Source organism: Polypterus senegalus, chromosome 9, assembly GCF_016835505.1.
Source record: "Polypterus senegalus isolate Bchr_013 chromosome 9, ASM1683550v1, whole genome shotgun sequence".
In the NCBI taxonomy this organism is placed as follows: domain Eukaryota; kingdom Metazoa; phylum Chordata; class Cladistia; order Polypteriformes; family Polypteridae; genus Polypterus; species Polypterus senegalus.
In genome coordinates, this window is record NC_053162.1 from 127,675,104 (window position 1) to 127,690,714 (window position 15,611).

The 15,611-nt window shown below is 37.4% G+C and overlaps 1 protein-coding gene across 1 annotated transcript in view; it reads right to left on the minus strand.

The window, feature by feature from the left end:
* Positions 1–15,611, minus strand: part of necap1 (NECAP endocytosis associated 1) — a 56,739-nt gene that overhangs the window by 23,118 nt on the left and 18,010 nt on the right. Inside the window, exon 2 of the mRNA XM_039763819.1 lies at positions 3,111–3,211. Within this exon, the coding sequence (XP_039619753.1) occupies positions 3,111–3,211 (101 nt within the window). The remainder of the gene's footprint in view (positions 1–3,110; positions 3,212–15,611) is intronic.

Genomic DNA, 15,611 nt, shown 5'->3' on the forward strand with positions numbered 1-15,611 from the left:
GAAGGGGGTCTGAATACTTTCTGTACCCACTGTATGGTAGAGTGGCCAGACTGAAGCCACTCCTTAGTAAAAGGCACATGGCAGCCCGTCTGCAGTTTGCCAAAATGCACCTGAAGGACTCTCAGACCATGATAAACAAAATTCTCTGGTCTGATGAGACAAAGATTGAACTCTTTGGTGTAATGCCAGACGTCACGTTTGGAGGAAACCAGGCACCATCCCTACAGTGAAGCATGGAGGTGGCAGCATCATGCTGTGGGGATGTTTTTCAGTAACAGGAACTGGGAGACTAGTCAGGATAAGGCTGTAACATAACAAAATGTGGAAAAAGTGATGCGCTGTGAATACTTTCCGGATGCACTGTATATTAAGTAGACTTGACAAAGCCAATGCTTCAATTAAAGAATGTTTAAATCATTACATTTCTATCTTTCCTTCAATTCAAAACACTGCCATGATTAGCCTTACGTGGATTATCATAACTTCTGTCCTCAAGTCTCTATATCATTTCCAAATAACTGTAGGGCTAATTTCAAAAATCCTCTAACTGAAGAGTTTTATTATTAGAGTGGTCAATTATGCATTTCAGATTGCAACTTACAACAATGAATATTGGGATTTTGATCATAACATCCCGGACAATCAGTATTTATGAGATTAAACAATACCTTAAAAGGGTGGGGTGGTCAGCTGCTATAGGTCAAAAGACATGTTCACCTTACAAAAGACTATCGGCACACAAGTATAGCAAGTTGTTTTAGCATTTAAGCTTTTTTGGGGAAGTGAACATTTAAAATGCCAATATTATTTCTTAAATTTGGCATCATTGCTTTCAAATCTGATATAAGGCTTTTGAAATTTATTATTGGATTGTTCAGTGGTTGATAGCTACACTTGGATTTTGATATCAATGCCTAGGATTTTGAAACCAATTTTTTTTTTTTTACTTTGGTAATGCATGCAGTCTTTAAAGCTTGCAAGATGGACAATCACTTCAACCAATTGAGTAAAAGTGTCACACTGCGGTGCCCCCTTAAAAGGTGCATCTGTCCTCAACATAAACTGTAGACTATTGGATATCAATATTTTAAGGCAGTTTACTTCCTATAAAAAATCTCTCCATCAATGAACAATAAAATATTGAATTGTTACAGAAATGTTTCAATGGGTATGATGTCATAGTAGGTTCAAAATAACGAAGAAAAATGTGGCGATACTGCAATCTGTGAGTCTGTTAACAGTATAGCAGCAAATTTTGTTTCCACATGCAGCGACAGACACTTCAGTAAGATCACATATTCCTGAAAATAATCTCTACATTTTTAGTTTCCACAATAACTGCTTTCTAAAGGTGCGATGAACAATTTCACTGGAAGTTCTTATTCATACAATCAATTCTGTACAACCTTTCACAATAACATCTGTTTTATGTAACAATGTATACACATGTACACCTAATGTGTTAATACTTCTGTATGTAAAGCTACATTTGCAAATGCACTAGTTATGCTAATGCTCCAGGCAAATGGAACTAATGTTAAGAAGATGAAATTTGGCCTTGGATTCCACCCCGTTTCACAATTTGATATTAAAGTTTCTGTATTTTAATATCAACATTTTAAAAACTGACATCAGGGTTTAGTAACTCAACATCATGGTTGCATTCAATAATATGTATCAGGGGCTAATCTTTGATAGCCAGCTCTGAAAATTATCACCAGCATTTTATAATTTAATATCAACCGTTAGAAACTGGATACCAGGTTTTAAAAATGTTATATCCTCAATTACAAAATTGAATAATGTAGTAATTGAGTGTAAAGCAGGTAAACATTTCAACAGTACATGAGATGTAAAGTTTATTACCCATGCTCTAATTTTGATAAACATTTCATTATTCGTTTTCAAAGTTGATATTCCTAAAATTGAGATCAAATGATGAAATTTGACTACAAATTAAAAAAAAAAGACACTGGACAAGAAATTGATTTTCAACTTTTAAAAGCAGATATCAAATTTTAAATATTTCCTGAAACAATTTTTAAAAGTGCCATATCAGCATAAAAAAAACATTTAAATAATTCACTCTCACAACTGATTAAGATGTGTCTGTCATGCTAACTGTAAATGTTGTGTTCAATATCCAAATTCAAAATATTGATATCAAAATTAATACAGATATACACTTTAAAGACACGGATACATGCAATATCAGTGTCTTGATACCAAAAAGGTGATTACCAGTAAATGGTGATTAAATAATAAAAAGTCTTTCCATACAAGAGGTACATTTCCTTCAGAAAGTATGTTAAATTGTTCTTGCGCTCTGACCCATTGCCAATTGCTTTACTATTTGTTCACTCTGATGTGTTAATGATGTACAATTGTGCAGTGTTAACCATATTACAACTGTAAATCTCTACATACTTTCTGATTTTGTACTCTGAGAAGTTAAGCAAAATGACACCTTTTATTGGCCAACTAAAAATATCACAATATGCAAGCTTTAGAGGCAACTCAGGATCCTTTTTTAGGCCCTTCTTACAACTTCCCTGAAGGGGCCCCGAGTTGCCTCGAAAGCTTGCATATTCTAATCTTTCTAGTTAGCCAATAAAAAGGTGTCATTCTGCTTAACTTCCCACTAAATCCATAATGGCTTACACGGTACAACACCCTAGTACTCTGAGAAGAATAAACAAATCGAATATTTTATTAATAATTTAGAAGCAAAAGATGTCTACCTATTTCAGAAACATTATGATTTTAATGTATGTACTATGTAAGGATTTTGACTGTGACAAGTTAGCATACCATAGATAAACAATTTTTGTATTTTACGGGGGGCAATGGCATGCACTGAAGCAAACTAACACTGCACATGTGCAATCTATAATAATTCATTACATTTGTATAGCGCTTTTCTCAGTACTCAAAGCGCTATCCACACAGGGAGGAACCGGGAAGCGAACCCACAATCTTCCACAGTCTCCTTACTGCAAAGCAGCAGCACTACCACTGTGCCACCTGTTCACCAAGAATGTCATTGTGATGAATATTAACTCATACCAAAATACATTACAAACCCCCAAACAATTTCTTAAATGGTATACCTGAAGATTTGTCTTCCAGTTTAATAAATGCCACTTTTCCTCTTGCAGTAACTCTCATTCGGCCCTTCCAGTCAGGTTGTTCCAACTTCCAGTCCGCTGCTCTAAAATATGAAATGCAGTTTCAAAGTCTCAACCAGAAATCTGTAAAATTCACGTTAATTTTAAATATTTATTCCCCAAAACTGAAGTACTGAATGTTAGATTATCTATAACTTAATTGACACTTCTCTGGTGAAGATACTGTAAATTTAAAGGTAAATAGATAAAGAATTCAACATAATGTAAAACAGAAAAAATATTACATAAGTGAGAAATTCAAATTATACATGTAATTAGGGGTGGGACGATAAAGTTCCCATCACCATTAAAACACATTCAAATCATTTCACCATATTTTATATTGAAACATAACATGTTTGAAACTGTTATTTAAAAAACAAAAAGTCACAGATGTTTTAAACTATTTGGTTTAATGTCAGAAGTTATAAGAGTCAAATTAAAAATTACTCACATAAACAGCATTTATGTTCCGTATGCAATAACCACAAGTAAATATATAAAATGAAAATTTTATCAATAGCAAAACACTAAAACAAACAATTCAAATATGCAACTGCTAACATCAAAAGATAGCAAATGTAAACAAATCAAATGAGCAGCAGTGATTTTAATCTTTTCATAAAAGACAAAGTGGCATGATCTTCCAAATGAGCTGATGTGAAAATGTAAACATATGCTTTGTCTAGTTTAATCTGTGACTTCTAAGGAGAGACAATATCCCCACCTGGTATTGAACAGTCTCTCTGATGGTATACCAGTTGCTGAAATGCATAAAGGCTTCCCAGCAATCTTGGTAAGATGAGGTAGCTTTGATGCATGGTCCTTCCACCTCAGCACTGGTTTCTCTTCTTGGATGTCAATGAAAGAACTTAAATTCATGACATTTATAAATTGAGCAAACCTCGAGATCAGTTCTATCTGTGCCTCTACTAGTTACACATAGATAATAAAACTTAGCACAATACATTCGATTTCAATGATGATGTTCATTCAGATGGTTGATTTACAGTAAAACTATTGTCTATCCAAAAGCCCCTGTAACACAGAATTTATCCATAAACCTCCAGTGATTAACTGGCACATTTTTGAGGACCTTAATATACGAATACAGCCTTTCTGGAAGGCCTATGCTGCGATATTGCAATGCAAGTAACAAGAGAAAACTAGACATGTTTCGTCACAGATTTTCATTTATAGTCACTGTCCAATGCTTCGTGTATCAGTATCCAACAATAGTCTCCCAGCATAGACTGTCTCCACTTTCCCTGGTAGCATTTCTCCCTTGTTCACAATGTCTTGGTGAAACCTTTCACTATGGTTTGTCACTAACGGAGCGAACTTTGCTTGTTCGTTGCCTTAAAGGTTTTCATTAACCCAAGTTTGATGTGCACAGGTGAATAAAATATGCTCTTCGGATCATGATCATGTGCAACATTCTTTTGCCCTGGAACCAATTTCCTTGCTTTCGGCTGTCAACAATACAGTAATCCCTCGCTATATCGCCGACTTTTGTGACTTCACTCTATCGTGGATTTTAAATGTAAGCACATCTAAATATATATCATGGATTTCGCTGGTTGCCGCTTTCTGGACAATGGGTCTTTTAATTTAGGTTACATGCTTCCTCAGTTTGATTGCCCAGTTGATTTCATACAAGGGGCGCTATTGGCGGATGGCTTAGAAGCTACCCAATCAGAGCATGCATTACATATTAACTAAAACTCCTCAATGCTATAAGATATGCTTCCTGCTGGCGCTTGTTTTGTTTGCTTCTCTCTGTCTCTCTCACTCTCTCTGCCTGGCGGAGGGTGTGAGCAGAGGGCTGTTTACACAGTGGCTGTTTGCCTAGAAGATAGGGCGCTCCTCTACAAAATGCTGCTTTATCAGCGGTGCTTCTGTATACTTACGTATTGATTTTTTGATTGTTTGCTTTTCTTAGGAGCGCACTCTCTGACATTATCTGCTCTTTCACGGTGCTCCTTTGAAGATAAGATATGTTTGCATTCTTTTAATTGTGAGAAAGAACTGCCATCTCTGTCTTGTAATGAAGCACAGTTTAAGCGTTTGACTAAAGGGTGTTATTTCATGTCTAGAGGGCTCTAATAATGTTAACAGTGTGGGAGAGTTTATAAGGGCTTAAAATATATAAAAATAACCATACAAACATATGGTTTCTACGCCATGGATTTTTCACCTATGAGGGGTTCTGGAGCATAACCCAGCGATCAAGGAAGGATTACTGTATTTAGAAGGTCGTAAACAGGTTTTCTATGCTCTAACTGCGAAAATATTGATTTATAAATAAAGAATCCTACTTTGGAAATTCATTTATCGCGGCAGAGTCTGGAACGGATTAACGCGATAAGCGAGGGTTGACTGTACTTGGTGTATCCAAGCTGCAGAGTTAAACTGCAACCACCTTCAGATCACTGAATATATTCCACTTGTACCTAAAGTACTAAATGTGTTTTAGCAGCTTCTGCATGTTCTCATACACTCCTTCTTATGAGCGGCATGTCTGACGGGCATGGAAAAATAGGTATCACCAGTGTGCAGCAAAACAGCATGCAAATTTAATGATGAGTCAATAAACAGTTGCAATTCCGTCAAATCAGCAAAAAGCAATCCATTAATGTCATTGGAAGAAAGTCGGACTTGTCTAAAGAATTTTGTCAAAGTGGTGGACAAATAGTGAAATTTTTGCACCTGGTGACAACAGGATCCATTCTTGCAACCTTGATACAAGTAGTTCTGCTGGACTCTTCAATAAATCCAAATCTCTGACAACATCATTGAGTTCTGTCTGGGAAATTCAATGAGAATCACTGGATGTTGATGTGTCAAAATCTGGATCGTCAGTAACTGCAGCAGCTTCCATCTGCATTGGCTCGTCCATATCTGCCTACTTGTTCTCATCCTCCAGCGTCCACAACTTTGGCGGTTTTGAAGCAGGAAAACTTTTGTTGTGTTGCACTGGTCTCATTACAGAGGCAAGGTTTAAGTACTCAGACTTCTTCTTCTTGGAAGAAAATCCTAAGACATCATCATGCAGAAGTAACAATCAGTTACAGGATTCTTCTGCTCCTTTCATATAATTGGGATGGTAAATGGCAGGAAATATAAGCCCTTTCAGTCAAGCTAGCAGACTGGTAGGCCAAGATACACAACAATTATGAGCTCATACTTTGTCCTGGTCACAAATTTTGCAACCAAACTATAACTCATATGGCTTTTTTATGAGTGCTGTCATTCTCTGTTTCTGTGCTTTGAAAGTGAGCTGACCACGGATATTAACGAAATGTGTCACTGGTATTGCGACAACGGCGCAACATTTCAAAAATAACAGTTTTATTTCTAATGTAATGACACAGACATCAGTTAGAAAGACTGCAGCAGCTACTCAATGCTATTGCTAGGTATATATAGGGTTGCATTGCCATGGAAACAAGTCATAGTCTTGAAGGCGCACTTGAGCATGCCTGGGTGTGCCCAAGCACACATGATCAGACAGATTTTCTTGCGGTATTTTAGCTAACGTAGTCTCTCATATAAACTGCATTGGTTAAAATATAATGATTATGAAAAACATCATGAGTTACTTCCATGCAGCTAACCCTGATGACTATGTGACACACCTCGATTTGAAAATTTCATAATTTATCTCTCTATTATAAAATAAAATCTTGGGGAAGCAACACTAGGGAGACCAGACGTGATCTTCTCGGTAGAAAACTTGAAGTCCCGTGGCAGAGACACAAACTGGCAAAAAGGACAGTGGCTGTACAGGCTTTAAAATGATCGACGGGCAGAGCGATAGCAGCAACAGAAAGACAGCAGATGATCCAATGGCATCTCCTTAGCATGCGTTCAGCTACACCCCCTTCAAAATGCGAACAGCGTTATACGTCCTGCGAAAGAGATTTAACCACACCGGCACGGAAATAAAGGACAAGTATTGTTTTTACAACGTCACACGAGACACGGCAGTGACCCATCATTTAAAACAAGTCCACGAACATCTAACCTAGCAGTTGTTGGATTGCTTTTGACAGACACGAATCATGTGCTCCCAGCTCTTACAACAATGACAAAGAAAAGCACCAGCAGCAGAAAGCCAGCAGATGATCCGACCGTTTCTCCTTTGCGTGCATTCATCCACCCTATCCTTCCGCCCTTCCTTCCCTCTCTTCCCTCTATAACGCGAGCAGCAGAGACACGAAGTGGCAAAAGGACAGCTGCTGTACAGGGTGGTCCAGATCTAATTATGCAGATCCAGATCGTCTGGATGACTTTGATTTACGCAGGGACGATTCCAGTTCGTGCGGCGATTCTTCATGTGCGTCAGTTAGCACACTTGATGGTCTGGGATTTTTGGTGATTTTCTATGTAATGAATTTAATAAGTTATAGTGTAATGAAAATTGCATAATTAGATCTGGACCAACCTGTACAGGCTTTGAAATGATCAGGCAGCGAGACAAGCAGCTCACCAGCAGATGATCCCTCGGTGTTCTCCTTAGTGTGCGTTCAGCGGCGGTAAACCAAACACAGGGGTGGGTGGCGAAGCGAGCAGGAGCAGAGCCCCTAGTTTAATAAAAACAAGTTATCTCTGAGATCAGCAACACAAAATCTATCTGCCACACAAGAAACTATGAAGGAAATAAAAATCTTCTAAACCAGTGCAGGGCTTAAAATCAAATGTTTTTGAAATGTGGGGGTCCCAAAAATTTAATACAAAGTAATTTCAGACTCAATGGGGGGGGATAAAAATGTGGTTGGGGAGTCAAACAGCGTAAAAATATTTTTATAATATTTCAGCCATTTTTTTAATGTCACAACTTATTCTGTTTACAGAAATGTATAAAATGTTGACCAAGGTTATCCGGCAGTCTTTCAAATAGCTCATTGCTATGTTTTTAACCTTGAACAATCTTTTCATATTGCAAAACTGTAAGATAAAATACACTGAGATAAAAAGTATTTTTTAGATTTTTTATCCACACTATATTTCTGTCAGAGTATAATTTTCTACAGACTTAAGGCAACTGAGCACTCACAAATACTGTGAATGTTAAAGAAATTTGAGATATTTAGTTAAAATATAATTAATATACCCTTGACTTAGGTAGGGCACTAATGAAGCCTGTTTAGCACTACAACTTTACAGAGCCAGAATATCCAGTTAATTAATGTCTTACGTCTTTTTCCTGGGTATGCCAGTTTTCATCCAACATTCCTAAAGCTAATGCTGAAATATTAATTGCATTTTTATGCTTACTGTGATAAACCTATTGCCACATCAAATATATAGCTGTGATAAACTTAAGCTGCAATTAAATTAGACAAATAACTGAAATACAAACTAAAAGGCTAAGAGCAGAGACTCTTTCACATATGTGTAACTTGAAGAATTATAGAAAGACACAAGTCTTCCCACTGTATCTTTAATTTCGACTAATTCAAGATTTAAAATGTCCAACTGGGAAATAAATATAGCCAACAGTTTAGTTGCAGGGTGTCTACATGGAGATTCATAACACACAAATAGGTTATTGATTAACATACTTACTATTTAAGAAGCAATATTTGATTATTTTAAAGTAATATTGTTGGCAAAATAATATAGATCTATACTAATAAAGGCAAAGCCCTCACTGGCTCACTAACTCATCACTAATTCTCCAACTTCCCATGTAGGTAGAAGGCTGAAATTCGGCAGGCTCATTCCTTACAGCTTACTTACAAAAGTTGGGCAGGTTTCATTTCAAAATTCTACGCATAATGGTAATAACTGGAACCTATTTTTCTCCCACATACTGTAATGGACTTTAGCTCAATGGCGTGGGGAGCTGCGTGTCACATTATCACGCCTCCCACATAATCACGTGAACTGACTGTGAGCATGTGCGTAGAAAAGAAGGAAGAGCTTCCAAAGAGCTGAATAAAAACGCATACAAGCTTATTCATAAGTGCAGCTACTGCGGAAACAAAGCAGTGTAAACAGTAAGGTTAAATTAAGTTTATGGACACGCTCCGCTGCTGTTTGTCATGCCTTAGTCGAATATTTTATTGAGAGATACAAGTTTAATGAGAAGACACAAGATATAAGCGAGACTTTGGATCACTTTGTTTGAGTTAAAATTGCTGTAGCAAGAAACTTGGAAGTGCGGGTCTTAGCTAACATTAAATAAAGCCATGGACATTGCAACAATCACACAAGAGAGTGCCTTATATGAGCAGGCAGTCAGCTAAAGAAGGGAATCAACAAATATCTATAATCGTTATAAAGCGAAGCCCGGATTAAATAAAGGAAATAGGAACCTGAACAGTAAAGTAAAGTAAGTCTCAAATAGCTACACAATAACTATAGCAATCGTAATAAATGAACAATAAAACAGTACAGAACCCTGAAGCAAGGAGAAAGCAGACGGCCTTATACGGCGTTCGTTTATAAAGCAACGGAGAAGCTGTGTGAAGGCAGCTACACAAAAACAGCAGCGCCACACTCTGAATGTATTCCTTGCATCACCATTCTACCCTCTGATCTCCCATTTCAATTCAAATGCCTCAAATTTCCAGTAAGGCTCTGCTTTGTGATGACAATAAGTCTCAGGGACAGACCCTACAAAAGGTTGCCATTAATTTGAGGCAACATTGCTTTCTCCTGGACAACTATCGTTGCATTCTCAACAGTAAGCTGAGTGCACAGTTTGGTCATATTACAACGGAGTGCTGAAATGACAATGTGGTATACAAAGAGATCCTTAACAGGTAGTTATTGGGAAAATTTTCCTCAGTTTAAAAGGTTTCCTTTTCTTCTTAATAAAAATTTAAAAGCAGTATTTAGGTAAGCTGCGATTTTGCTATATATATCTTTATAATAAAAGGCAAAGCCCTCACTCACTCACTCACTCATCACTAATTCTCCAACGTCCGTGTAGGTAGAAGGCTGAAATTTGGCAGGCTCATTCCTTACAGCTTACTTACAAAAGTTGGCCAGGTTAAATTTCAAAATTCTAAGCCTAATGGTCATAACTGGAAGGTATTTTCTCAATTAACTGTAATAGAGTTGAGCAGGAAAGGCGTGGGGGCGGAGTTTCATGTGACATCATCACGCCTCCCCGTAATCCGTGAACTGACTGTCAGCAGAGGCGTAGAAAACCAGGAAGACCTCCAAAAGTGCATAAGAAAACATGCATTATATAATTGAGAAGGCAGCGAAACAATAAGAAGCGAGTGACATATACTACCATATTCATGAGTGCTGCTACCTCGGAAAGAAAGCAAGGTGTAAATCTAAACTTTAAATTAAGTTCATAGACAGGCTACCCTGGCGTTTCACATGCCCACAGGTAATGTGGGATACAAGTTTAATGAGAGGGGCGCGGGATATAAGCGAGTTTTGATCACTTTGTAACCAAGTTAAAATTGTAGGTAAAGGGGTGTGCTTATGCAAATTCAGAGACTGTGTTTGTGGGGATTGACAGTTAAAGGCGGGTGCGGAAGTCCGTCATCATCTCCCCACCCATTCATCTCATTTCGGTCTGAGCTGAGCTCCGCGGCTAACGCCGTCTTCCGAAGAAACCGTCAGACTGCCACCAAATACAGAAAACTCCACAAGTTAATACACGCGCTGTCTACAGTTTCTCCACACTGAATCCTCCAGGCACTACTTACAAAAGGTCACATTGACAATCGTGTTACGTTATTTTAAAATCTTTCCTTTTCTTAGCACAAGCACAGCTGAGATGCTTGATGCATGTGCTCCATAGCGTTAAAAATAATGCATTTAATCACACTTTGCATTACAAGCAAGGGAGCTTTGTCAATGCATGATTTCCTGGTACACCGATTACATTGATCAGCGCGACGCGATTCATTTTACCCTCGCACCACCTTAGTTTGAGAAGAAGTATGAAAAAATATGAGGTTAACACAGAAAAACAGATCACCAATTCAAGCTTTATGAATAATCGATTCACCATCAATAATTGTTTTGGTAAAGCCATCCTCCTTCCATTTTATAATTTTTCCGCCACTAGCCATGATTAAATGAGCGGTAAAAAGTAAGAGCAAAGCGAGGGTGACTTATTTTGGCAGGCATATATATGACAGCAACACTCATGACAATGTCAATCATGTTACGTTATTATTAAAATGTTTCCTTTTCTTTTCATTACCTCTTTAACACACTACTCGCTGCAAGCGGGTATTTTGCTATATATACAGTATATATATACAGTATATATATATATATATATATATATATATATATACAGTATATATATATATATATATATATATATATATATATATATATATATATATATATATATATATATATATATATATATATATATATATATATATATATATATATATGAATGACCTCAAAGAGACTTTTGATATCATGAGCGTGTCTGCAAAACTGGGGTCTCCTGCCCAGCAAAAGTGAGCAACCAGCACGCGTGCATAGCTGTGCTGGCCTTTGAGATCTGACTGCGCTTCTGCCTTAAGTCAAAGTGAGCACTTTTAATTTTTTCATCCTCCCCGCTGCTATAGCCCAGACAAGTGCAAACACGGGACCCCTTTCTACACCACGGCAAAATAATATTAAGGCGATTCACACTTTCTTTTGCAAGTATCGATTATGAGGTCCTCAGCTCGGATTATGAAGACACGCACAGGAGTGGGCGACGGACAGTGCCATCACAGCCGATTAATGGCAGGGACGTCTCACCAGTCTACACAAGACCCACGACTGTCCCCAAGAGGCGATCATAGCGTCACGAACACATCTCTCTATACTATATAAAAGAAAAAGGCAACTTTCCTTTCTTTACACCTTTTTCATTTTATCCCAAACCAAAGCCTTTGCAGTGTTAAGAGAGAGGACACAAAACAATTTTCTTTAATTGCTGGTAATACCGATAAGGCACATTACCAGAGGCAGAAATTTGAGCGTTCACATAGAAAATGTAATTTCTATACCACAGCCGTCGTGTAGCGCCTTTCAAAAGGGATCAACTACGAGAGATGATCCATATACATTTTAGCTGCTGTTAGTACTACTTACCTGTTCTGTTATACCGTCTTTAAAATGTACTTTACCCAACCACTTTCGAGTAGTGCTCAATGTACCTGTACTTCTTAAAACTATAATGTTTTACTGTTTAATAACTAATAGACTATATTTTATTATTTTTCCCTTGCACTCAGTGACTATAAACATATATATATATATATATATCTGTGTGTGTGTGTGTGTGTCTATGTAAGTATATGTATGTGTATATATATATATATATATATATATATATATATATATATATATAGGTTTTATATCGAAATTCTACGCGTAATGGTCATAACTGGAAGCTGTTTTCTCCATTTACTGTAATGGAGATGAGCTTGAAGCGCTGGGCGGAGTTTAGTGTGACATCATCACGCCTCCCGTAATCACACAGTACATAGAAAACCAGGAAGACCTCCAAAAGCGCTGAAGAAAACATGCATTATATAATTGAGAAGGCAGCGAAACAATAAAAGCGGCGAGTGACATATACAACCATATTCATGAGTTCTGCTACTTGAAACAAAGCACGATGTAAACCTACACTTTAAATTAAGTTCATAGACAGGCTTCGCTGGCGTTTGTAATTTAGTGCCTGCCCATATAAGGCCGTCCGTCAGCGGCAATCCAATAGCAAACTCCACTAAATATTCACGGGTGAAGGACTGTGCTTATGGAGAGGAAGATGAGATGGTCAGGGTGGTGTTTGACACAAACTCAGCGAAACTGCGAGAGAAAGGACTAAGGTAACATTAAATACAGCCATGGACATAGCGAGATGGCACCAGCACAGCTGGGAACCTTGATGCATGTACACGCGGCTCCGTGAACTGGCGCGTGCACAGATAAAAGCAACAGTTCCAAAGGCTGAACAAAACCGAATTACACAATTGAAAAGGCAGCAAAAATATGAAGGCGTCTGATACATACAAGCATATTCATAAATCCAGCTACTGCGGAAACAAAGCACGGTGGAAAAAGTCAATGTCCGCTAAAGGAAGACAGTGTAAAAAACCCGTGCATGCAGTGTGTCAGGTCTCAGATAAAGAAGGCAGCGAGCTGTTTATTGATGCAGTAAAGCGAATCGATGAATGAAACCTGTCATCTTTACAGCGATTGACAAACACGGAATGTAACTTGAACACAACACATCCTACAAATACGAACCTGATTGAAAGAAATAATGATAATCAAATCCTTGATGACAGCAACACTCAGTAACACTCACAAAACAAATACTGTATATTGACAGTCATGTTACGTTATTTTAAAATGTTCCCTTTTCTTTTCTAGCTTTTTAACACACTACTTCTCGCTGCGATCGCGGGTATATATATATGTATATATATATCCCGATCTACATACTCGAATAATGGATACTTTATTAGCCATCAATGATTGTTTTGGTAAAGCCATACTCAGTGTATTCATTAGATGAGCGGTAAAAAGTAAGAGCGAGGGAGGATGACTTATTGAGGCATGCAGGCTGTAGTGCTTGCGTCAACTCTATCTGAATTGCGCGATCACATTTGAAAAAATATATCTTTTCAAGTTCTATTTAGTCCATATGTGTCAAACTCAAGGGCCGCGGGCCACATCCGCCCGGCGTGTAATTATATCCGCCAGCGAGATCATTTTATATACTGTATTATTGTTATTAATGGCCGGGTATATGAAGCGCTGGTAACACAATAAACTACAGATCCCATAATGCAGCGCTTCAGCTGCCTTGGCCGAACACTTACCGCGTTAATCAAGTCTAGCTTATGATGCTGCAAGTTATTGCGAAGCTAGCTCACGATGCTGAAGAGAAAAGTTGATTCTGAAAATAGAGCCTTTAAAACCGATGGGAGGCTGAGTATATGTTTACTGAACCCGTGTGTCTCATTTGTGGAGCTAATGTGGCTGTAATTACAGAATTTAATCTAAGACGGCACTATGAGACAAAACATCAGGGAGTTCTGTGTTGTGGAGATTCTCAGGATGGATTGCAGGTGCTCATCAGTGAGGCTGAAAGACCTGAATGCAATGCAGAAGATACAGAAAGCAGAAGAATTAAATAAGAATCTGACACTTCAGCGGACGTTTTTACCCGTGCACAATCACAAAGTGATTTCAAGTGAAGTTGCTTTTATGGGAGACACAAATGCACCAGTGCACCTTGCCCCACTTTCCCTTGCCAAGGAATGTTAAACCAAGTCGTCACTACGGTGTTCCCAAATCGCACTTTGCTGATAAACTGGCGCACTGAGTTTGCGCGGCGCTTTGGTGACTTTGAAGAACAAAAAAAGTCCGTCTACATGCGGCTCGAACCTTGTGCATGTTTGGTAGCACATATCTGTGTGAGAAGCTCTTCTCAGTGATAAAGACTAACAAAACAGCACACAGGAGTCACCTCACTGATGAGCACCTGCAATCCATCCTGAGAATCTCCACAACACAGAACCTCACAACAAACATAAACGAACTTGTTACCAAAAAAAGATGCCAGGCGTCCAGCTCTAAAATGACATATGAGCAAAGACAACTGAATGATTTGATTTGTTATTGCTGAAAGGAACACATTTTATTTATATTTCCAGGTTTTGTTATGCAGCATGTTCATATTTGAATTTGTATAATTTTGACAGGATATATATTTTATGGAGAGCAAAATCTTTTGGGATATTTAAAATCTAAGTTTATTTTTATATAAAATTACATATGAGTAAAGAAATTTGAATGTTTGTTCTTTTAACGTTTACCTTATTTCTAACTTGTATAATTTAGACAGGATATATTTTATGGAGAGCAAAATATTATAAGTTGTTTAAGGTTTGAGTTGATTTATTCAGGAATAATATTCCTGTCTGTTTTACCATTCCTACCAAAGATATTTCTGTCGACTAAATAAAAATTCCTTCTATTTAAAATTTAAATAGAACTTGAACAAATCTGATAGTTCATAATATCCATGCAGACTTGCACATAAGAGGGAGTTATCCGTTTTAACAAGCAGCGTATTGCACTGATACAAAATAGCTGTGTGTGTGTGTGTGTGTGTGTATATATATATATATATATATATATATATATATATATATATATATATATATATATATATATATATATATATATATATATATATATATATATACTAGCAGAATACCAGCTTGGCAGTGGAAGTAGTGTGTTAAAAGTTATGAAAAGAAAAGGAAACATTTTAAAAATAATATAACATGATTGTCAAAGTAATTGTTTTGTGTATTTGGCAGCGTCACAAAGTTTTTTAGTCTAGCTGCATCAGAAAATGTACCACACGTCTGACACGCCTCCTTTTACTGTTTTCTCACAGCGTGGATTGCTGCTGTCATATATACACACACACAC